The following is a 17,116-nucleotide window of genomic DNA, read 5'->3' as shown; positions in this document are numbered from 1 at the left end:
ATCATCAAGAGGAATGAACATTTAACAGACAATTTTAGTATTTACAGACCTGACATTGAGATGTAAAATGATATGAAAGATGTATTATTATTCCTGCTACTTTTGTTGTAACGAAGAGTTCTACGTATTTGTGGTAATATTTCAAGCTTTATGAGTGCAATCAGATTCATCAGGAAGTCAGTACTTCAGAATAGATTGACTTGATATGCAAAACTATTACTAGCTTTATACGAATGATGATTTGTCCACCAAATAGGCTGAAATAGTAGGAGCTTAAAATAAGCAAATGATGGTTATTTTTAGAAAGAAAGGAGTGTGAAATTCCAATTTAATCACAGATGCAAGAGCTGCATTCACTAACACAGCATTACATTAGTGTGCAAATTCATCATAGTTCTTGCAACATGTTGTTATGGAGATGAATTTGCGGTCGATTTGGTTGCCTAACAGCTCATGGGTGATTGGCAGGTGGGTGGTCATGGTAGCGGAGGTGTGGGGGAGACGGGAGAGACGTGCAGGAGTCTAAGGTGGTTATACTCTACCGTTTGTGACATTCTCATGTGAGTTTCCTGGATCGTCTCTGCTCAAACCCACCAGGGATTCACTTAGTGCTGCAACCAAGGCAAATGCATTTACTTCCAGATGGAACATATGATGAACAACACATCATATGCTGTTAAATGTATGGGGTTACTTTAAACATAAATGAACAAAAAATACATGTTAAATGTTTTGGGTTTGAGCTCCAGATTTAGTGGTGATGTCATTCTTGAACTCTAAACTGCCTAAAAATTACAACATTCATATTTTGTAACATGTAGTGCAGTTAATGGAACTTCATGCACTTTGCATGAAGGGGCATGCAATAATATAAGCAACTATGTTGTCAATCTTAAAATATCTACCGTCATATTTTCATGACAGATTAACACACCAAAAAAAAAATGTAAACAAAGCTAAGAAAAAGCACTTTCTATTTGAAGGCATTTATTAGTTCTTGAATGAAAAGAAAGCAGATGAAACGTGCAGGAAAATGAAAGAGTTTATTTAAAACAGACAGAAAAAGGCATGCAAACCACTTGTTCTATTTATTAATTGAACATCAAATATGCAAACACAAACTGGCATGTTAATAATTACTCACGCTATTCTAGCAACATGCATGAAAAATATCATCAATCATTAAGAGATAGACCTTTATATGGGCTATGACATGCTATTAATAGGAAATAAAAACATTTCTACAGAAGGAAACTGAAACTTAATTTAATAAATTTAAGAATGAATGCCTGACCTTAAACAGAGCAGTGTAGTAACATTACGACTTGATGAATAATGCTGAGACTTTGCTAGAAGGCACTTTAAGATAACTAAATAGATAACTAATCAGAAACACATGCAGATCTACTCTTTACAAGCACCTTAACTAGAATTTTTAAGGCTATTTCTGTGCTACTGACAAGAGAGATTTATAATAGGTCCCACTAGTGTAAGTGCAAATTTTCTTTTTTAATCCCATTCAGACAACACACGGAGAAAATGAAAGCATGCACTAGACATATACACAAAGAAACAGAAGGATAGCCTGTGAAGAAATCCCATGCAAACATATTAACTATGATACTATACGGTAGAAGTTTGATTATGAAGACAACTGTGACATTGTGATTGCTTCCATTTTTAAGCAAAGAATAAGCAAGCTCAGACAAGACAGAAAGCAAATGTATTCAGAAAACCAATGCCTTCATATAGACTAGAAGAAGCACTTGCAAGATGAAACACAGATAAGTAAAAAACTGAGACTGTGTATGTAGAATCTCTCCAAGAGGACAGTTTGTGGACAAACAAATTACCTTCACTATCAGACATGGTGCCCTGCAGATCATCCATTAGCACATAGCCACGTCCTCTTGAAGGATCTTCTCTGAGATGTTGCTGTTGAGATTCTTGTAGAGACATGCATGATCCAAACTGATCACGAGAGTCTGCAGATATGGGTGGGAGTGGACCTGCAGATGCCCGTGCCATACCCATTGGCTGACCAACTGGACTCAGTGGGCTCTCTTCCTCTGAATTCTGTGCCACGATAGGAATACGTCCACGCCCACTTTGTACAATAGGGAGGCTTGTAGGTTTTGACCTGCCCGAGGGAGTCTGGAATGCTGAGGTCTCAGAAGAGGCTTCACCTTCTGCTTTGAGCCTTAGAGAGGAACTTGAGAGGTCTCGTTTAATGGACAAGTCAAGCCCATATACGGATGAGGGTCTAGAAGAAGGACGAGACCTGCTTCCACTAGGATAAGAAGAGTCTTCTCCTAAAGATGACCTCATTCCTGGGCTCAGATTCAGGCTTTGACCCAGATTGAGTGAACCTGCCAAATTGGCCCCAAGTGTGGAACCCAGGTATTTCTGTTGTTCGGCAATATTTTTCCGTAACCCAAAGGTGATCTCATCCTGCATAAGTCTGCTTGACCTGGGAGAAGAGCTACTGGACCCAAGATAACTACTATAGTCTGTTTCTAGACCCCTGCTATCCTGCATTGAGGAGTACTTGCCAATGTTGCTGGTGTTTTTGTGTTTCTGGTAAAGCATAGATGTTGGGAGTTGCTTGGCAGCCTGCTTCTCTAAGGTCAGTCTACTAATACTATACTTCTCGGTTTTAGGGTAGGCCCTGTAGCCTCCACTAGACACCCCAGTGCTGGGGGTATAGTGATGTGAAAGTCCAGCAAGCTGCTCTAAGCTTTCAGTGCCCCCTGTGCTTCTCCTGAACTCCTGTTTCAGTTGCTGTTTTAAAAGCTTCAGTTCAAATGGCTCTTCCATTGGGTCCTCTTCATCTTGGGCCTTACCATAGGAATGGAGCCTGGAAGAGCTGCCCAGGTAGTCTGAACTGACATCTGCAGCAGCATGTCTCAGAAGACGCTCTGCTTTGGCCAGTTCCCTTTCAGCAATGCCATAGCTGGTGGATGAAAGGCTACCAGTGCTTTTGGCAAGTTCTGCTGCATCTTCTAAAAGCATGTAGCTTCTTGGTGTTTGATGTTGATCTAGGTCTGAATAGAAGGAGTCAGCAGATACATTGGACATTGGACTGACTGCCATGCTGCCAGCACGGTCTTCTAAGCTATGCAAGTCAAGGTGGTTGCTGTATTTTCCTCCCAAGTAAGATGAGGTGTCATAGCTAGATGCAATTTTTGTAGAATCTAATTCAGAGAGGAGAGCAGCTTGTTGTCTGGCTTTCTGCTGGAGCAAGAGCATTTGGTGGTAGCTCTGTTGTTGTGAGGCAGTCAGAGACGGAACAGAAGAGTAGATAGACTGGGATTGGTATGGTGACTGAGGCTGGTACAGGGACTGCTGGTACTGAGAGTACTGGTACTGGGAATATTTTCCATACTGGTCATGCTTGGTCTGTGGAGGAACAAACTCATCAAGTTCTGACTGGGGTGCAGTTCGTGGTCTCTCAAGCCCATGTCCACCGATATCCTCTCCACCTCTAGTCTCACGAATGTTACTCACCTCACTGTCAGACATGTAGTCACGGTCTTCTGCAACACTCTGCAGATAGGCCCTTTCCCTTTTCTCCCTTTCTTTGAGCAATGCATCCTTTCGTCGGTTAATGCCCATCTCCAGGTATCGCAGCTTGGCATCAATCTCCTTTTCTTCCTCATCCAGTTCAGCTTGCTTTTTACGCAGTTTGGAAGACTCCCTTTCAACCAGATCTAGCTCACGGTCTATGTCCTGTAGGATTTTTGCTCGTGCCATGTTAGTGCTCCGGCAAAGACGGCGACGAGCTGAACCAGTGCTGTAGGCTGCTTGACCAGCATTTGCTGCTTCTTCCTCTGAAGGTGGGTTAGGGAGGGTTCTCTTAACTTTCTTTTGGGTGCCAGATGGAGTTCCACTTGGAGATCCCTTTGCCTTAAAGGACAAGTAAAAGAGCAACATCAGTGTTACAAAACACTATGCATGTCAAATAAAACAACTGATCAGCAATTAAGAACAAAAGTAGTACATTAAAAGCTTTAATTGTGAAGTCATAGAAGCCCTTTAAAAATGACAAACCAACACCCAAGCTCTCCACTTTGATTAAAAATAAAACTGCATGGCCAAAAATAAGTCTCTTGAGGATTTTGTTTACTCCTGACAGGCATGCATTGAGGATAAAAAACAAACACGGTGCTGCTGCAATGCCTTCATAGGGCATTCAACAAGCACAGAAAAGAATAAAAGACAGTGAGTATGCCAATGCAACTGAGGCCTAGAGCAACATTAAAAAACAAGAAAATAATATGGCAGTACTACAATTACTTAAAATCAATAAGAGCTAAACAACAGTATGAATATATACAAAAAATAAATACCAAACTATTTAAAAGTGTTGAAAGAGATTGAAAAAGATTTAATCCACGAAAAGCAATTTTCCAACATTTAAAATGTACTATATCAAGTATACTCACAGAGTAACTCTCAGAATACTGGAAATTTGCTGCTGCCCTCTCTTCTGCAGTTGGACTCATGGGTTTGGGGTCAGACATTGACCTCTGTATGACCTTGGGAGCCCTAGGACTTGTTGGTGGACCTTTGGATAAATCTGTGACAGAACGTATTCTCTGTGGGCTTGTTTCACCAAGGGGTTTCTCATAGGACAAATACTCAAGGGATTTACTAGGGGATACACAAGGGGAAATTGGAGAGTACAGTACTTTTGGGGATTTTGGGGGACCTGGAGCAACCTGAAGAGTGGATGCATCTGCTTTGAGGAGAGGGGATTGGCCAATATCAAGTGGAATGGGGCGTCTCTTTGGAGATGATGTTCTGTCAGAGTCAGGATAATCTACTCTGGCATCTACCTGCACAGAGTGCCCCCTTAGTGTTCCAGAGTCTGTTTGTACAGATATCTCAGTTAGGGCTTGAACTGAAACAGCACCTCTCTCAGCCATGCCATTTTTACCACCACGTGGTCTACTGCGCCTGCCTCGAGCAGGAACTTCCCACTCATCCTGGTCTTCATCATCTGTCTGTACACAGCTATCAACACTTTTCTTTGTGGTTTTCTTCTTTCTACCTGCAGTGTAGGCCTTTTCGGTATTATCCTCTTCATCAGTCTGGCAGCCACTGTCCATCTTTCTTTCTCCTGTGACAACAAGAGCCTCTGGCAAGACTTCACCTGGATACATTTGCCTGAACTTCTGTTCCTCCAACTGTTGCCTCAGCTGTTCCTGAAGTCTTTGGATCTGCTCTAACTGTTCCTGTTGCTGCGCATAAGTTTCCTTTTGCATCATTAGGTGGGCTTGTCTCTCTTCTTCTTGCTGACACAATATTTGCTGTTTCATGGCCTGAAGTTCTTCCAGCTCCTTCTGCACAAGAAGTTGCTCCTGCTCACGGAAACGCTGTATCTCCTGCCTCTCCCACTCAAGCTCTTCAGCTAAGCGCTGCTGCTTTATTTTCTCAAGCTCAAGAAACTCACGCTCCATTTGGTACTGTCCATCTCCTGGAACCATGGGTGAAGACAGAGCTTCTAAAGATGCTGCAATTGCATCAAGTGAAGCATTTGTGTATGTATCTAGTCCTGTCACTGTGGTGACTGTAGAAACCTCACCAGAGAGAGTTGAGGACAGGCCAGCCCTTGAAGCACTAGTCTCCAGATTTAAGGGTAGGTCAATTTGCCCTTCTGCTGTGGTTAAAGCAATAGTTGAAAGAAAACTATGGGATCTAGTGAGAGGCTGATTTTGCAGATTTGACAATGAAGGCATAGTGTCACTTGTATGCATGCCTGATAGAGTATTATAGGATGTGCTGAAAATAGATCCAGGCTGGGTAGTTATGGCATAGGTAGAAGGTACTGGTGCTGCTACAGAAGAATAAACAATACCATTGGAAGATCTCAGGACACTAGACACCCCATAGTTAGTTCCAACTACTGAAGTAATTCTGGCTTGTGTATACTGTGGAACTGTCATTCCAGTGCATACTCCTGTAGTTTTGCTTGAATAGTCCACAGCCTCACCTGTTGAAAGTTCATTTTGTTAGATTACAGTTCAGCACATACAAAAGTGCAAAGGCAAAAGCATGCAGGTTTCCATGCAGCATTCAAAGGATGGAAAATGAGAAAATTTATTTTGAAATGCATGCAATGACATGCAAAAACATCCAAAATGGAGGAAAATGGCATGCAAAAAACAAAACAAAAACATGCATATGAAAAATCAGCTGGGAATAAGTAAAGGTAACTCAAACTGATAACAAGAAGAAAGATCTTCAATGCCATACTGACCTCCGACAGACATTTTTCCAGATGTCAGGTCTACAGCACCTTCAGTGGCATCCTTGTAATCATAGCTATGCTTACTTTTATATAGAAAAAGACCAGCCTCTGCCAAATTTGTGTCAGACATTGAGGGTTTAATGCCACCGAGACCTCTCATACCATAAGGAGAACGATCATATTGATAATGATCATCTCTGTAGCCAAAGCGATCCTCTGGTAACGGAGCTGAGGGCTGCTGAGTAGCACAGCTGCTTGCAAAAGGAAGCTTATAGACTACATCACAGCAAACTGCTCTTCTTCCACCTGTAAGATCAACAGGTTTTCCATCATCCTCTGCAATTACAGCAGTGACCACTGCTGCAGTGGACCCATTCATTGCAACCATGGTCTGTGCAGGTTTCACTGTGGTAAGGTCAACTGCACCTGATAAGCCTGTTTCTAGGTTAGGAGGTAAAGCTGCACTAATGCCATTGTTTGCCATTGTAGGAGCTATTGTTACAGGAAGAGAGTGAGTTTTACCCATGGTTGTAGAGAGATTTATGGGTTTCTCTGGTTGACAATCCACAGGTCTGTAAATAATTTGAGACACAGGCTCAAACGATTTCGCTGTTGTAAGTTGGAGAGGCACTGATGTAGCCAGAGATGCATCACTACCGTAAGCTACAGTGGCTGTGCACGTGAGGATTGTTATGTTGTCGGTAACCACTGAAACTGAAGAAGTGTCAGTACTTAGGTTCACTACTGATGACTGCACAGCACTTTGTTGACGTCCACCACTATCAACAGCAAGAGACTGTCGCCTTGATTCAGAGGAAGACAGATCTATACCTTTCATGGATGTTACTGCATCTATTTTTGGGGTTCGGAGATCCACTACTTCACCAGGATGATAGGCATGACCATTCTGTATTTGAACTGCTTCAGGTTTAGTAGTTTCTTGAACAACAGAAATGCCAGTGGCTCTTGGCATGGGATGTGGAGGTGGTGTTCTTTCATGAACAACAGAGACTGTGGTTCTTTGGACTTCGGTGGTAACTACCTGAACACCAACATTTGGAATAACCGTTTGAGGCTGTGTTGAGGCTGAAATAGCCTCATAGACATGACTCATGCTAGAAACTACTTTCTCTGGACCACAAATTTCTTGACTTTCAATAGATTCAGTTATCCGTGTGAATGCCAGTGGTACTCTAGTTGTTTGTGACTGCTGAGTTGGTTGAGGTGGTGAAGGAGGCAGTTTTTGATGTGATTCTTGGCTAGGACTTATTGATGCTTGGGTTGTGATACCTTCTGTAGGTGAACTGGGCTGAGATGGCAAAGTAATAACAACATATGTGTCACGCAAAACTTTGCCAAACCTGGGTGATGTAGGAGACTTAAGGGGAGATGTGGTTCCTGTCCTACTCTCAGCAGAAGGACTCAAGTTAAGGACGTTGTCTGCACTGCTTGTAGTAAGTATTGTAGGTCTTGTGGGAGTGTGGGCTGTTAAGGATGGCTGAGCACCGGCCATGGGCTTGGGAGCTATGGGAGGTTTAAAACTTTCCCCTTGCTTGTGACTGAAGTTTAGGCCTGCAGGGATAGAGGACGGCTTTGGTGGTACAGGAGGGGGAACATGGGGCTTGTAGCCTTGACCTAGAGGCTGTTTTATTGGTACACTGTCTCCTGTGGTTGGCATGCCAACTGGAGTAGTTCTTGGGGGAACTTGTGGTGGAGTCTTTTTGGGATACACAGATGGTTTAGGAAGTGTTGGGGGAGGAAGGGGTGGAGGAACTGGAATTTCTTCTTTTTCCAGAGATGCAGCTCTGCGTAGTATTACAGGTTTGGGGGGAACCGGTGGAGCAGTTGATACAACACAAGGTACAGAAGATACTATATATTGTGGTACGGTGGACAATGGTGATACACTTACAACTACAGGGGCAGATTGTCCAGAAATTTCACTAGGGGCTGATGCTGAAAAAGTGTCAATTTGACTAGGGGTTGATGACTTGGACAAGTCAACAACACCTGCCTGCTCATTTCCTACATCTTTTTCTGTGGCATCTTTTGAGTCACTTGATATTACAGGTGATTTTACTTCTCTTTGTAATGACAAATCATCTGCAACTGGCTCTGAGGCAGATGTTTTCTGAGCAGCCTCATCCACAGCTGATTCTGATGCAGTCTTTGTAGTTGACACTGTAGGTTTGTCAGAATCCTGTGTTTGATCTGCAAAGTTTTCTTCACCGGATTCCTCTTCACCAGATGAGCACTGTGTCACTCTCAGATCAGGTATGGGCAGTATTCGCCGTACAGGTGTTGTATCTGTTTTCTCAACTTGAACTCCAGTTGTCCCTTGTGCCATGCCACTGAGATCAGGGCCTGCTTGAGTTGGGCTTGTTCCTGGAGTCAGCACAGCTTTTTTCTTTTTCATAAGTTCTTCATAGGCTGCCTCTGCATCTAATAAAGGCCTTCCATCCTTCCCAGACTGGCCTGTTATGCTTGATGAAACAGTCTCTTTGCTTGAAACAGTATTGACCAACTCGGTTTCAGGTTTAGGTACATCTTCCATTGGCTTATCATGCTTTAGCTCATGTTTCTTAATCATAATCTCTTTTCTTTGCATCATATCCTCATAAACCTCATCAGGAGATCTTAGAGGTTTTTTTGGTTTCTCTGACACATTAAGCTTTTCTGGCTCCTGCTCACAGGATGCATCATCAACAAGAGACTCATAGGCATAATCTTCTATTAGCATGCCCCCATACAGAGATACTTTACCAGGTGGAGATTCCTTTCCCTCATTAGTAGGAGATTTGGCTTTAAGCATAATCTCTTCATATGCCTCTTCTGCCGTTTTTAATGATTGCTTTCCCTTTTCTTTGGACTGATTATCAGCATGTTGCTCATCTGTGGGAGAATACAGCGAGACTGATGTTGGTAGCTGATAAACTTTTTGGACAGCAACAATTTTCTCGGGGAGTATCTCAAAACTCTCTGGTTCTGAATCTATGCTTGGGGAGAGGTCTGAGCAGGAAGACCTGCGGATTTCCTCCATTTCTGCCTCCTGTCTTAGCTCTTCTGTGGGAGATGCATCCTCAATTGGTGAGAGATTACTTGGAGGAGTTTTAGGCCTTTCTCTCCTTCTCTGTGCCCTTATCTCTTCTTTGTCTTTCTTTGACTTTTTTCCTGAGCCCTTTTGCTTCTCCTGTTCTCTCAGAAGCTCCTCTTCTTCTCGCAACTCCTCTTCCTCTGATGAATCCTCAATGGTAGGAAGCATCTGACCTGGCTGCCGGTGTTTTGCTTTCCTCTGCTGTTTGCCCTCACCACTGGATCGAACATGACTTGGGCTGCTGCTGTCACTGTCTTCATCAAGAGAAGACAAAGATGTTGGAGACGTTCCAGGGGTAAAACTGGATGCATGCAAACTGGAAGAGCCTTCGCCTCTTGATCTGTCATCAGGAGAGTCTGTAAGGCTCTCTGGCTCACCGTCATCTGATGTCTGGCGTACAGTTGCTGTACTGTTAAGCTCAATTGTTTTGAAATGTCGTATGCCAGCTCCACTGTCTGCTGAAGGCTGCTCTCCTTTACCTAATTCTTCAATCTTAGTTACAGAGATAATACTTTTCCGCTCAGGTTCATCTTCTGGACTGATACTCGTGCTTTTGAGAAGACGTCTTGTCTTGCCTGATTCACTTTTCTCTTTGTCATCTTTCCTTGCGTTTTTATCCATTTGTTTTTTTTCTTGATCTTTGATTTTCCGTCTGACAAGATTTTCCTCATCAGAGGGTGACGCATCCTCATCTGCACTCATCTCGATGATCTGCTTCCTTATGAAATCCTCTTCATCCATAGGACTCTCAATTTCTCCTTTATCTCCAATAGTCTTTTCTCTTTGTTCAGGTGAACGTTCTCCTTCACTACTGTCCTCAAAAGAATCTCCTTGGATATCAGTTGGAATAAGAAGTTTTTTACGCTCCTTTTTTGGAGCATTATTTGTTTGCTCTTTAGTTTCTCCATGTAGATCATCTTCTGAACTGGGTTCAGGTGACATTGGCAAAACCTCCAGTCGCCTTTTGACCTTTGGAGTTTCAGATTTTGATTCGTCTTTAGGTGATTTCTGTGCCTCTAGTATTGGAAGGACAGTGCTTTCAAGCTTGGCCAGGTCTGAAGGACTTGTGGGGCTGCTTTCTTTATCTTTCTCGCTGGGCTCCTTCAGTAGCTCATTCTCTTTTACTGGGGCGGCAGCTTCTTTATTCTGCAAAACAAGAGAAACAAATTAAAATTCAACAAATTATGATTTTAAGGCACAATAAAATACCTTGAAATAAATAAATAAGAAAAAGAACTAGACTAAAACTTTTGAATATTGCAGCTATTAAGATAATAAAGCTAAATATTCTACATCTATAAATCTATAGTATCCAACAATTGAAGTGGATCAAAACTTTTCATCAATGTTGTCCCAATTCTATTGAACAACATCCTCTCTTGTCTTAAGATAATTAAAAAAAAACTTTCTTTATCCACTTCAAATATTGACTACTGTATACCTCTACAGCTACTATTACAGTTACCTCTTCAGATTCAATTTTATTAGTCTTTATCAATGGCTGTAGAACATCATCCTGTTTCTCTTGTTCAGATGCCAACATCCCATGCTCTGATTTGTTTCTTTCCTGTTGGCTAAATGTAGAGGGTGGGGATTCTAATTCTACATCGGGTACACATTCAACTCTAGATTCTAGTTTAGATTTTGGGGTGATTTCCAGGTCAGTTACAAATGTTTGGGATTGTTGTGTTGACTGAATCTCTTCAGATGTAATTAGTGTTTTTATGTCTTCATTCTTACTGACTGGAGTGGATGAGGGAACTTCAATATTTTGGCTATTAATAGCCCCTGGCATGACAGACTGTTCTGAACCATTTTCCATTAAAGATTCTGGAATCTGGCAAATATTAATCTCTTCTGCTATTAATTTTTCTGCTATCTCAGTTATAGCTGGAGTTTGAGCTTGTTGTGTATGGTGCATCTCAATTACTGGTGGTATGTCGTCCTTTGTACAAAAAACATTGGACGAGGAGACTCCTATTTTTTGATGAGAAAGGCTACCTAGTACGTCAGACTCTTCTCGAGGCTTTTCTGTCACCCTGTCTGGAATTTCCTTCTCTTTTGGCAATAATTGTTCTACTGTCTCTGTAACATTTTTATTATTACCAGATGATAGTTCATCTTCAATGACTACTCTTTCTGTCACATTCTCTGTAATATCAGTATCTGATTCTGCTTTATTCACATGAACTTTCTCTGTTTCTGTAGTTTCCTTCTCTGGTTCAGGAGCACCCTCTTGAAGGGCTGGAGGGCATGCATCCCCATTGTTGCTCTCTTCTATGTTTTTATTAAAATTTGTCTCTTGTTCATAGAAAGTGCTTTCAGAGCTAAAATCTATTTTTTTGTTGTCAGACTCAGTCTTAAGAGTGACATTCTGGTCTGTGTTCTCAAGGATCTCTAAATCTCCACCTGTTTGATCTGGCATGCATTTTCCCAGCTCTGGTTTGCCTGCACTCATCTGTTCTTTTTCCAGTGGGTTATCCACTTTTTCCTCAAAGAGCTCTTCAGTGCATTGCTCATTTGGACTAAGTTTGCTAACATTTGCTGCACCATTTGCCAATATGTCTTCTGTGAAGTTGACCTCAGTAACTAGAGATGATGTGGGTTCATCTAACTGTGACCTGTTGTCTACATTTGTCTTATCTTCTTTTACATTTTTCTCAGAGTTTTCATCTTTTTTATCAACAGAAATGTCATTTCCCACAAGACAAGAACCTGTATTAGTGACTTCTGACTCATCCAATGGGAGTTTTGTCTCTGGCATTTGTGCAATTAGCGCTTCTGTGTCACAAACATTTAAATTATTTTGGGGTGATAGCTCCAGTAATTTGTTATCTATAATGTCCTGCTCTACAACCTCAATTTCCACAGGTTTAAGTTGATTTGTTTTATTTTCTGGTTGTTCCTGGTCAGTAATATTATGGGATAGTTGATCATCACTAGGCCCAGTTGCTGGTGCTTCGATTTGCACAGAGGCCTCAGGTTTCCTCTCTGGCACATCCCCTATGCTTCTCTGATCAGGATCAGCAGTTGCTGTCTCAATACAGATTTCATTTACAGGGTTGCTATCTTCTAAATCTACATGTGAGGGTTGTGTGAACTCGCCAGCTTGTCTATTTGTAGTCTGACTGTGTGGTTCAGTGCTTATAGGAGAGCTTGCACTAGACTCTGTAATTTCAATCTGTGTGGCTGCCTCTAATGTCTCAGTGGATTGTGGCTCTATGTCTTTTTCTTGAATAGCTTCATTGTCACTAACCAGTAGGGTCTGAGTATTATCAAATATAGGTGCTTCCTGACCGCTTCCAGGCTCCAATTCAACTGTGTTAGTGCATTCTGGCTCTTGAACTTGGCATTGTTCTGGCTCACTTTCCTCTGCCTTCTGTACCTCTGCAGGAGCTTCAGATTGTTGTAGAGCTTCAGCCTGTTCTACATCTGGCCCTTTAACATCTGCTCTCTTGTCTGAATCGCTATGTAAAGGGGGGGCATCTTCATTAACTGTATGCTCAGGTAGAGATGTTACGCCTTCAGTGTTTTCTGTCAAGGTGCCAAGTGCTTGTTCTTTGCTCTCCTCTGGTACTACCTGTGTACTCCTCGGTACAGGCTCTGCTGTAACCCCTTGTTCTGCATCTGTATTTTTGACCTCTTTAGCATCGGTTTTGGCTGAGACTGGCTCAGACTTGTCAGCTGGGGCCTGAGTTATGCTGGGCATCCGTGTAAGCCCTTTGGCAGGGATGGCAGTGGGTGCAGGAGAGGAAGGGGTGGATGATGTAGCACAGGCTGGGGAGGAGGGAGGGGTGGGTTCGTGTTTGGCAGGTAGCTTGGATGGAGAAGGTGGAGGTGGCATATCCCCAAGTTGCCCGGAAAGAGCCCTTTGGGTCTGGCAGTTTAGGCAGAGCCATTCTTTCTGTAAAAAAAGGAATAATAGGAGATTTGAAATTAAGAATTAAAGGCAGAGGAGCTAAAACATGTTTTGATCCTCTATTTCAATGATTTCCCCCCCATGTTCCACAACACATTTAACTACTAAGCTTAAAATACTTCAGCAAAATGATAACTCAATCTATTTCTGGAGTGCTCTTTAAAATTATGTAACTTAAGAGATTGTTCATTCATTATTAATAGGAATAGGATGAACTTTATCAGTTCAATGTCAGAAAAACACATTCAGCAGTTTGCAGATTTAAGTGGTTGTATGGGATGAATGCATATAGAGTAGATTTGAATGTTTGGGATGTGTTTGTCTTTCTCTTTAAGCGAATACCTATTGCTAACTGTGAAGAAAACTTGCAAAGGATGGATATGCAAAGTTGATGTTTTTGATGAGAATGCAAAGATGGTAGATGTGTCCATTTACAGGCAATTAAATCTGCTAGCAAACACTAGAAAATGCAATAAAGGGAATGCTGAGTAGTATAGCTGTTTGTGGAAACCAGCCTCCATTGCTATTGAATGACCACAAGGGAAAAAAAATTCCTTCCCCCACTTAAGCAGTGAGTGTGATTTGAACACAGCTCAATTAAAACTAGCAACTGATATAATGACTGTTTCGCTGACATTATTGAAAGCAAATATTGCTACTGCTGAGAGAGCTACAAAATGAACAATGCTTTAAATGTACTGAACATTGTGGCGTCAAGCAACGCACTCCTTGACACTGGATGCAGCACAAATGGCAACGTCAGAGATGAATATTGCATGTTCGTGGGGGGATGTAGATGCCACATGCAGGCAGTCCTCTCATGAGGAATCATACCCCACTGGCTGACGTAAATCCGGAGCGATCTATGTTAGGCTTCAGCGCTGAGGCATGCTTAGCTACGTTGTGGTTCACCAATGGCTTAGCTGCAGGGTTTAGTTTAAATCTAGAGGAGGTCTGGAATCCCTGTGCCATGCGAGGGCAAAGATACTCTGAGAAATGGGTATTTATACCATTCACTCTATGTACAGTTGTGTGCAAGGACACAATTCAATGACATAGACAAACAATTCTAATGAAGCCATATACTGTAAGACGAAACAGAGATTGTAACCTCATGAAAAAGGCTTGTATTTCAATATTATGTGGTAAGGTACATCAGTGGAGAAGGTAAAAAAAAAAAAAAAAACATAATACAAAGACTTGAGTTTCCTTATTCAATGTTTCATACTTCTAATGTTGTTAACACAAATATTACAAACTGCAAGGTTTAAAATAAGAAAACTACATAAAAGGTAAAGACTTGTAAATAGTAACAACAAACACTGCAGTTACAGTATGTTTCCTAAATCACATCATAATGATGTGCAAAAACGGTTTGAAAGTAAAGCCTGGACTTGAAAATGAATGTACAAGTTGCCCTCAACTCCTTTTCATGTAATTCATTAGCAGAAAAGCGATCTGCCCATGTGCCAAATTACAGATCAGATGAAGGCAATGAAGATTTGGAGTTAAATGACTTAAAAGTCACAGACTACAATTATGAAACACCTATTTTGCATCATTATGTTCAATCTCTGACCCTTAGCAGCTTAAACCCTCTGCTTGATCTCGCTACATACTCACGTTTCAAAATACTTTACTAGCCTTGGACTGAGGCATTAAATCCAGCAGCTTCAGAGGTGAAGAGATTGTAACTGATGCGATATAACGAGAGCTCAGGCAGTCACATGATGTGTGGCTCGGGCTGAATACACGGCTTGTCTCCTCACTATTTATTCTTTCATATTTGCTGAGTTTGCAGACAGGGATTTCAGACACAGCTACATGAAGTTTTTATGAGGGCCTATATAATCTACGTCAGACTTATTTAGGGCACCTCAGGCAACCGATAAGGGATTCTGTCAGATTTATTACAAACTATTTGAAAGGGAAATTAACTATACAGTAGGAAAATGGGTATAGTAAACAAAGATGTACAGTATGTTGCATGCAATGGAACATACACTCACCGGCCACTTTATTACACCGACACTTTTGGTACACCTGTCCAACTGCTCATTAAAGCAAATTTCTAATCAGACAATCACTTGGCAGCAACTCAATGCATTTAGGCATATAGACATGGTCAAGACGATCTTCTGCAGTTCAAACCGAGCATCAGAATGGGGAAGAAAGGTGATTTAAAGGTGATTTGAATGTGGCATGGTTGTTGGTGTCAGACAGGCTGGTCCGAGTATTTTAGAAACTGATTTACACACAACCATCTCTAGGATTTACAGAGAATGGTCTGAAAAAGAGAAAATATCCAGTGCGTGGCAGTTCTGTGGTAGCAAATGCCTTGTTGATGCCAGAGGTCAGAGGAGAATGGCCAGACTGGTTTGAGCTAGATAGAAAGGCAACAGTAACTTAAATACCCACTCGTTACAACCGAGATATGCAGAAGAGCATCTCTGAACGCACAAAACATCCAACCTTGAGCCAGATGGGCTACATCAGCAGAAAACCACACCGGGTGCCACTCCTATCAGCGAAGAACAAGAAACTGAGGCTACAATTTGCACAGGCTTACAAAAAATTGGACGATAGAAGATTGGAGAAACGTGCCTGGTCTGATGAGTCTCGATTTCTGCTGTGACATTTAGATGGTAGGGTGAGAATTTGGCATGGAAAGCATGGAACCATCCTGCCTTGTATCAACGGTTCAGGCTGGTGGTGGTGGTATAATGGTGCGGGGGATATTTCCTTGGCACACTTTGGGACTATCAGGATCAACTGATCATTATGTCACCACCACAGCCTACCTTAGTATTTTAGCTGACCATGTCCATCCCTTTATGACCACAGTACACCATCTTCCAATGGCTACTTCTAGCAAGATAACACACCATGTCATTAAGGTTTCTTGAACATGGCAATGAGTTCACTGTACTCAAATTGCCTCCACAGTCAAGAGATCTCAATCCAATAGAGCACCTTTGGGATGTGGTGAAACGGGAGATTCACATCATGGATGTGCAACCGACAAATCTGCAGCAATGATGCTATTATGTCAATATGGACCAAAATCTCAGTAGAATATTCTCAATACCTTGTTGAATCTATGTCAGAGGATTAAGGCAGTTCTGAAGGCAAAAGGGGGTCTAACTCTGTACAAGTAAGGTGTACCTAATAAAGTGGCCGATAATTTTTCTTTTACTTCTTTAGTGAAATATTATCATATCCTGTGGCATTTGCTAATTTGATAAAACTTCAATAGAGCAATAATCATAAAATAAATATGTTTTAAAAAGTACAATAAGAACAAAAAAGGAAAATAAATCAATCTCTATAATGTGATGCCACTGCAGGATGAATTGTAGCTCTTACAAAAAGGTTCTCCCGTAAATTTAAGCTCTTCCTTCTATGGCACAATAATTCAGACTTGAGTTTATGTTTCCAATTCATCCATATAGAAAAACTCATTTAAAAGCCTTATCCAATGAGTGCAGGAGAGGTGGGTGTGCTCAGTCTCACGCCAGATTGTGTGTATGTGTGAAAACTGTCAATAAATGTGTGAAACTGTGTTAAATTTAGTAAAGCAGGCAAATTTGGCTAAGCAATACATCCCCTTTGTAAATACACACTGTCAATCAAATCATCTGTTAAAAAAAAAAAATGTATTTTACCATGGCAAATGTAAAGGGTTAGTGATGTAGAAATATCAACACAAAACATTCCGGATACATCTTTCTTTAATCCATACACATATTCCAATGTGATCAAATGAAGTGCTCAAGTCAATTTGATTGTGCTTCAGAGCATAAGCAAAGAGATATGAAGTCATATTTTCTCAATAACCTTTCCACACACT

At 41.5% G+C, this 17,116-nt stretch overlaps 1 protein-coding gene across 22 annotated transcripts in view; it reads right to left on the bottom strand.

Moving 5' to 3' along the window:
- Positions 1 to 17,116, bottom strand: part of pcloa (piccolo presynaptic cytomatrix protein a) — a 64,230-nt gene that overhangs the window by 24,130 nt on the left and 22,984 nt on the right. For 10 of the 22 annotated variants that reach the window (XM_087248069.1, XM_087248073.1, XM_087248077.1 and 7 more), the window contains exons 4-7: positions 10,813 to 13,251; positions 6,263 to 10,493; positions 4,446 to 5,995; positions 1,854 to 3,906 (exon numbers count right to left, since the gene is read on the bottom strand). In XM_087248069.1, the coding sequence (XP_087104195.1) occupies positions 1,854 to 3,906; positions 4,446 to 5,995; positions 6,263 to 10,493; positions 10,813 to 13,251 (10,273 nt within the window). Of the gene's footprint in view, positions 1 to 542; positions 612 to 1,853; positions 3,907 to 4,445; positions 5,996 to 6,262; positions 10,494 to 10,812; positions 13,252 to 17,116 lie in introns of all 22 variants that reach the window. The other 12 variants (XM_087248067.1, XM_087248071.1, XM_087248075.1 and 9 more) reach the window with 4 other exon arrangements.

Source organism: Danio rerio, chromosome 4 (genome assembly GCF_052040795.2).
Source record: "Danio rerio strain M-AB ecotype USA chromosome 4, GRCz13ab, whole genome shotgun sequence".
NCBI classification, from domain to species: domain Eukaryota; kingdom Metazoa; phylum Chordata; class Actinopteri; order Cypriniformes; family Danionidae; genus Danio; species Danio rerio.
The sequence above is the reverse complement of the archived record's forward strand: the minus strand, read 5'-3'. Positions and strand labels throughout refer to the sequence as shown.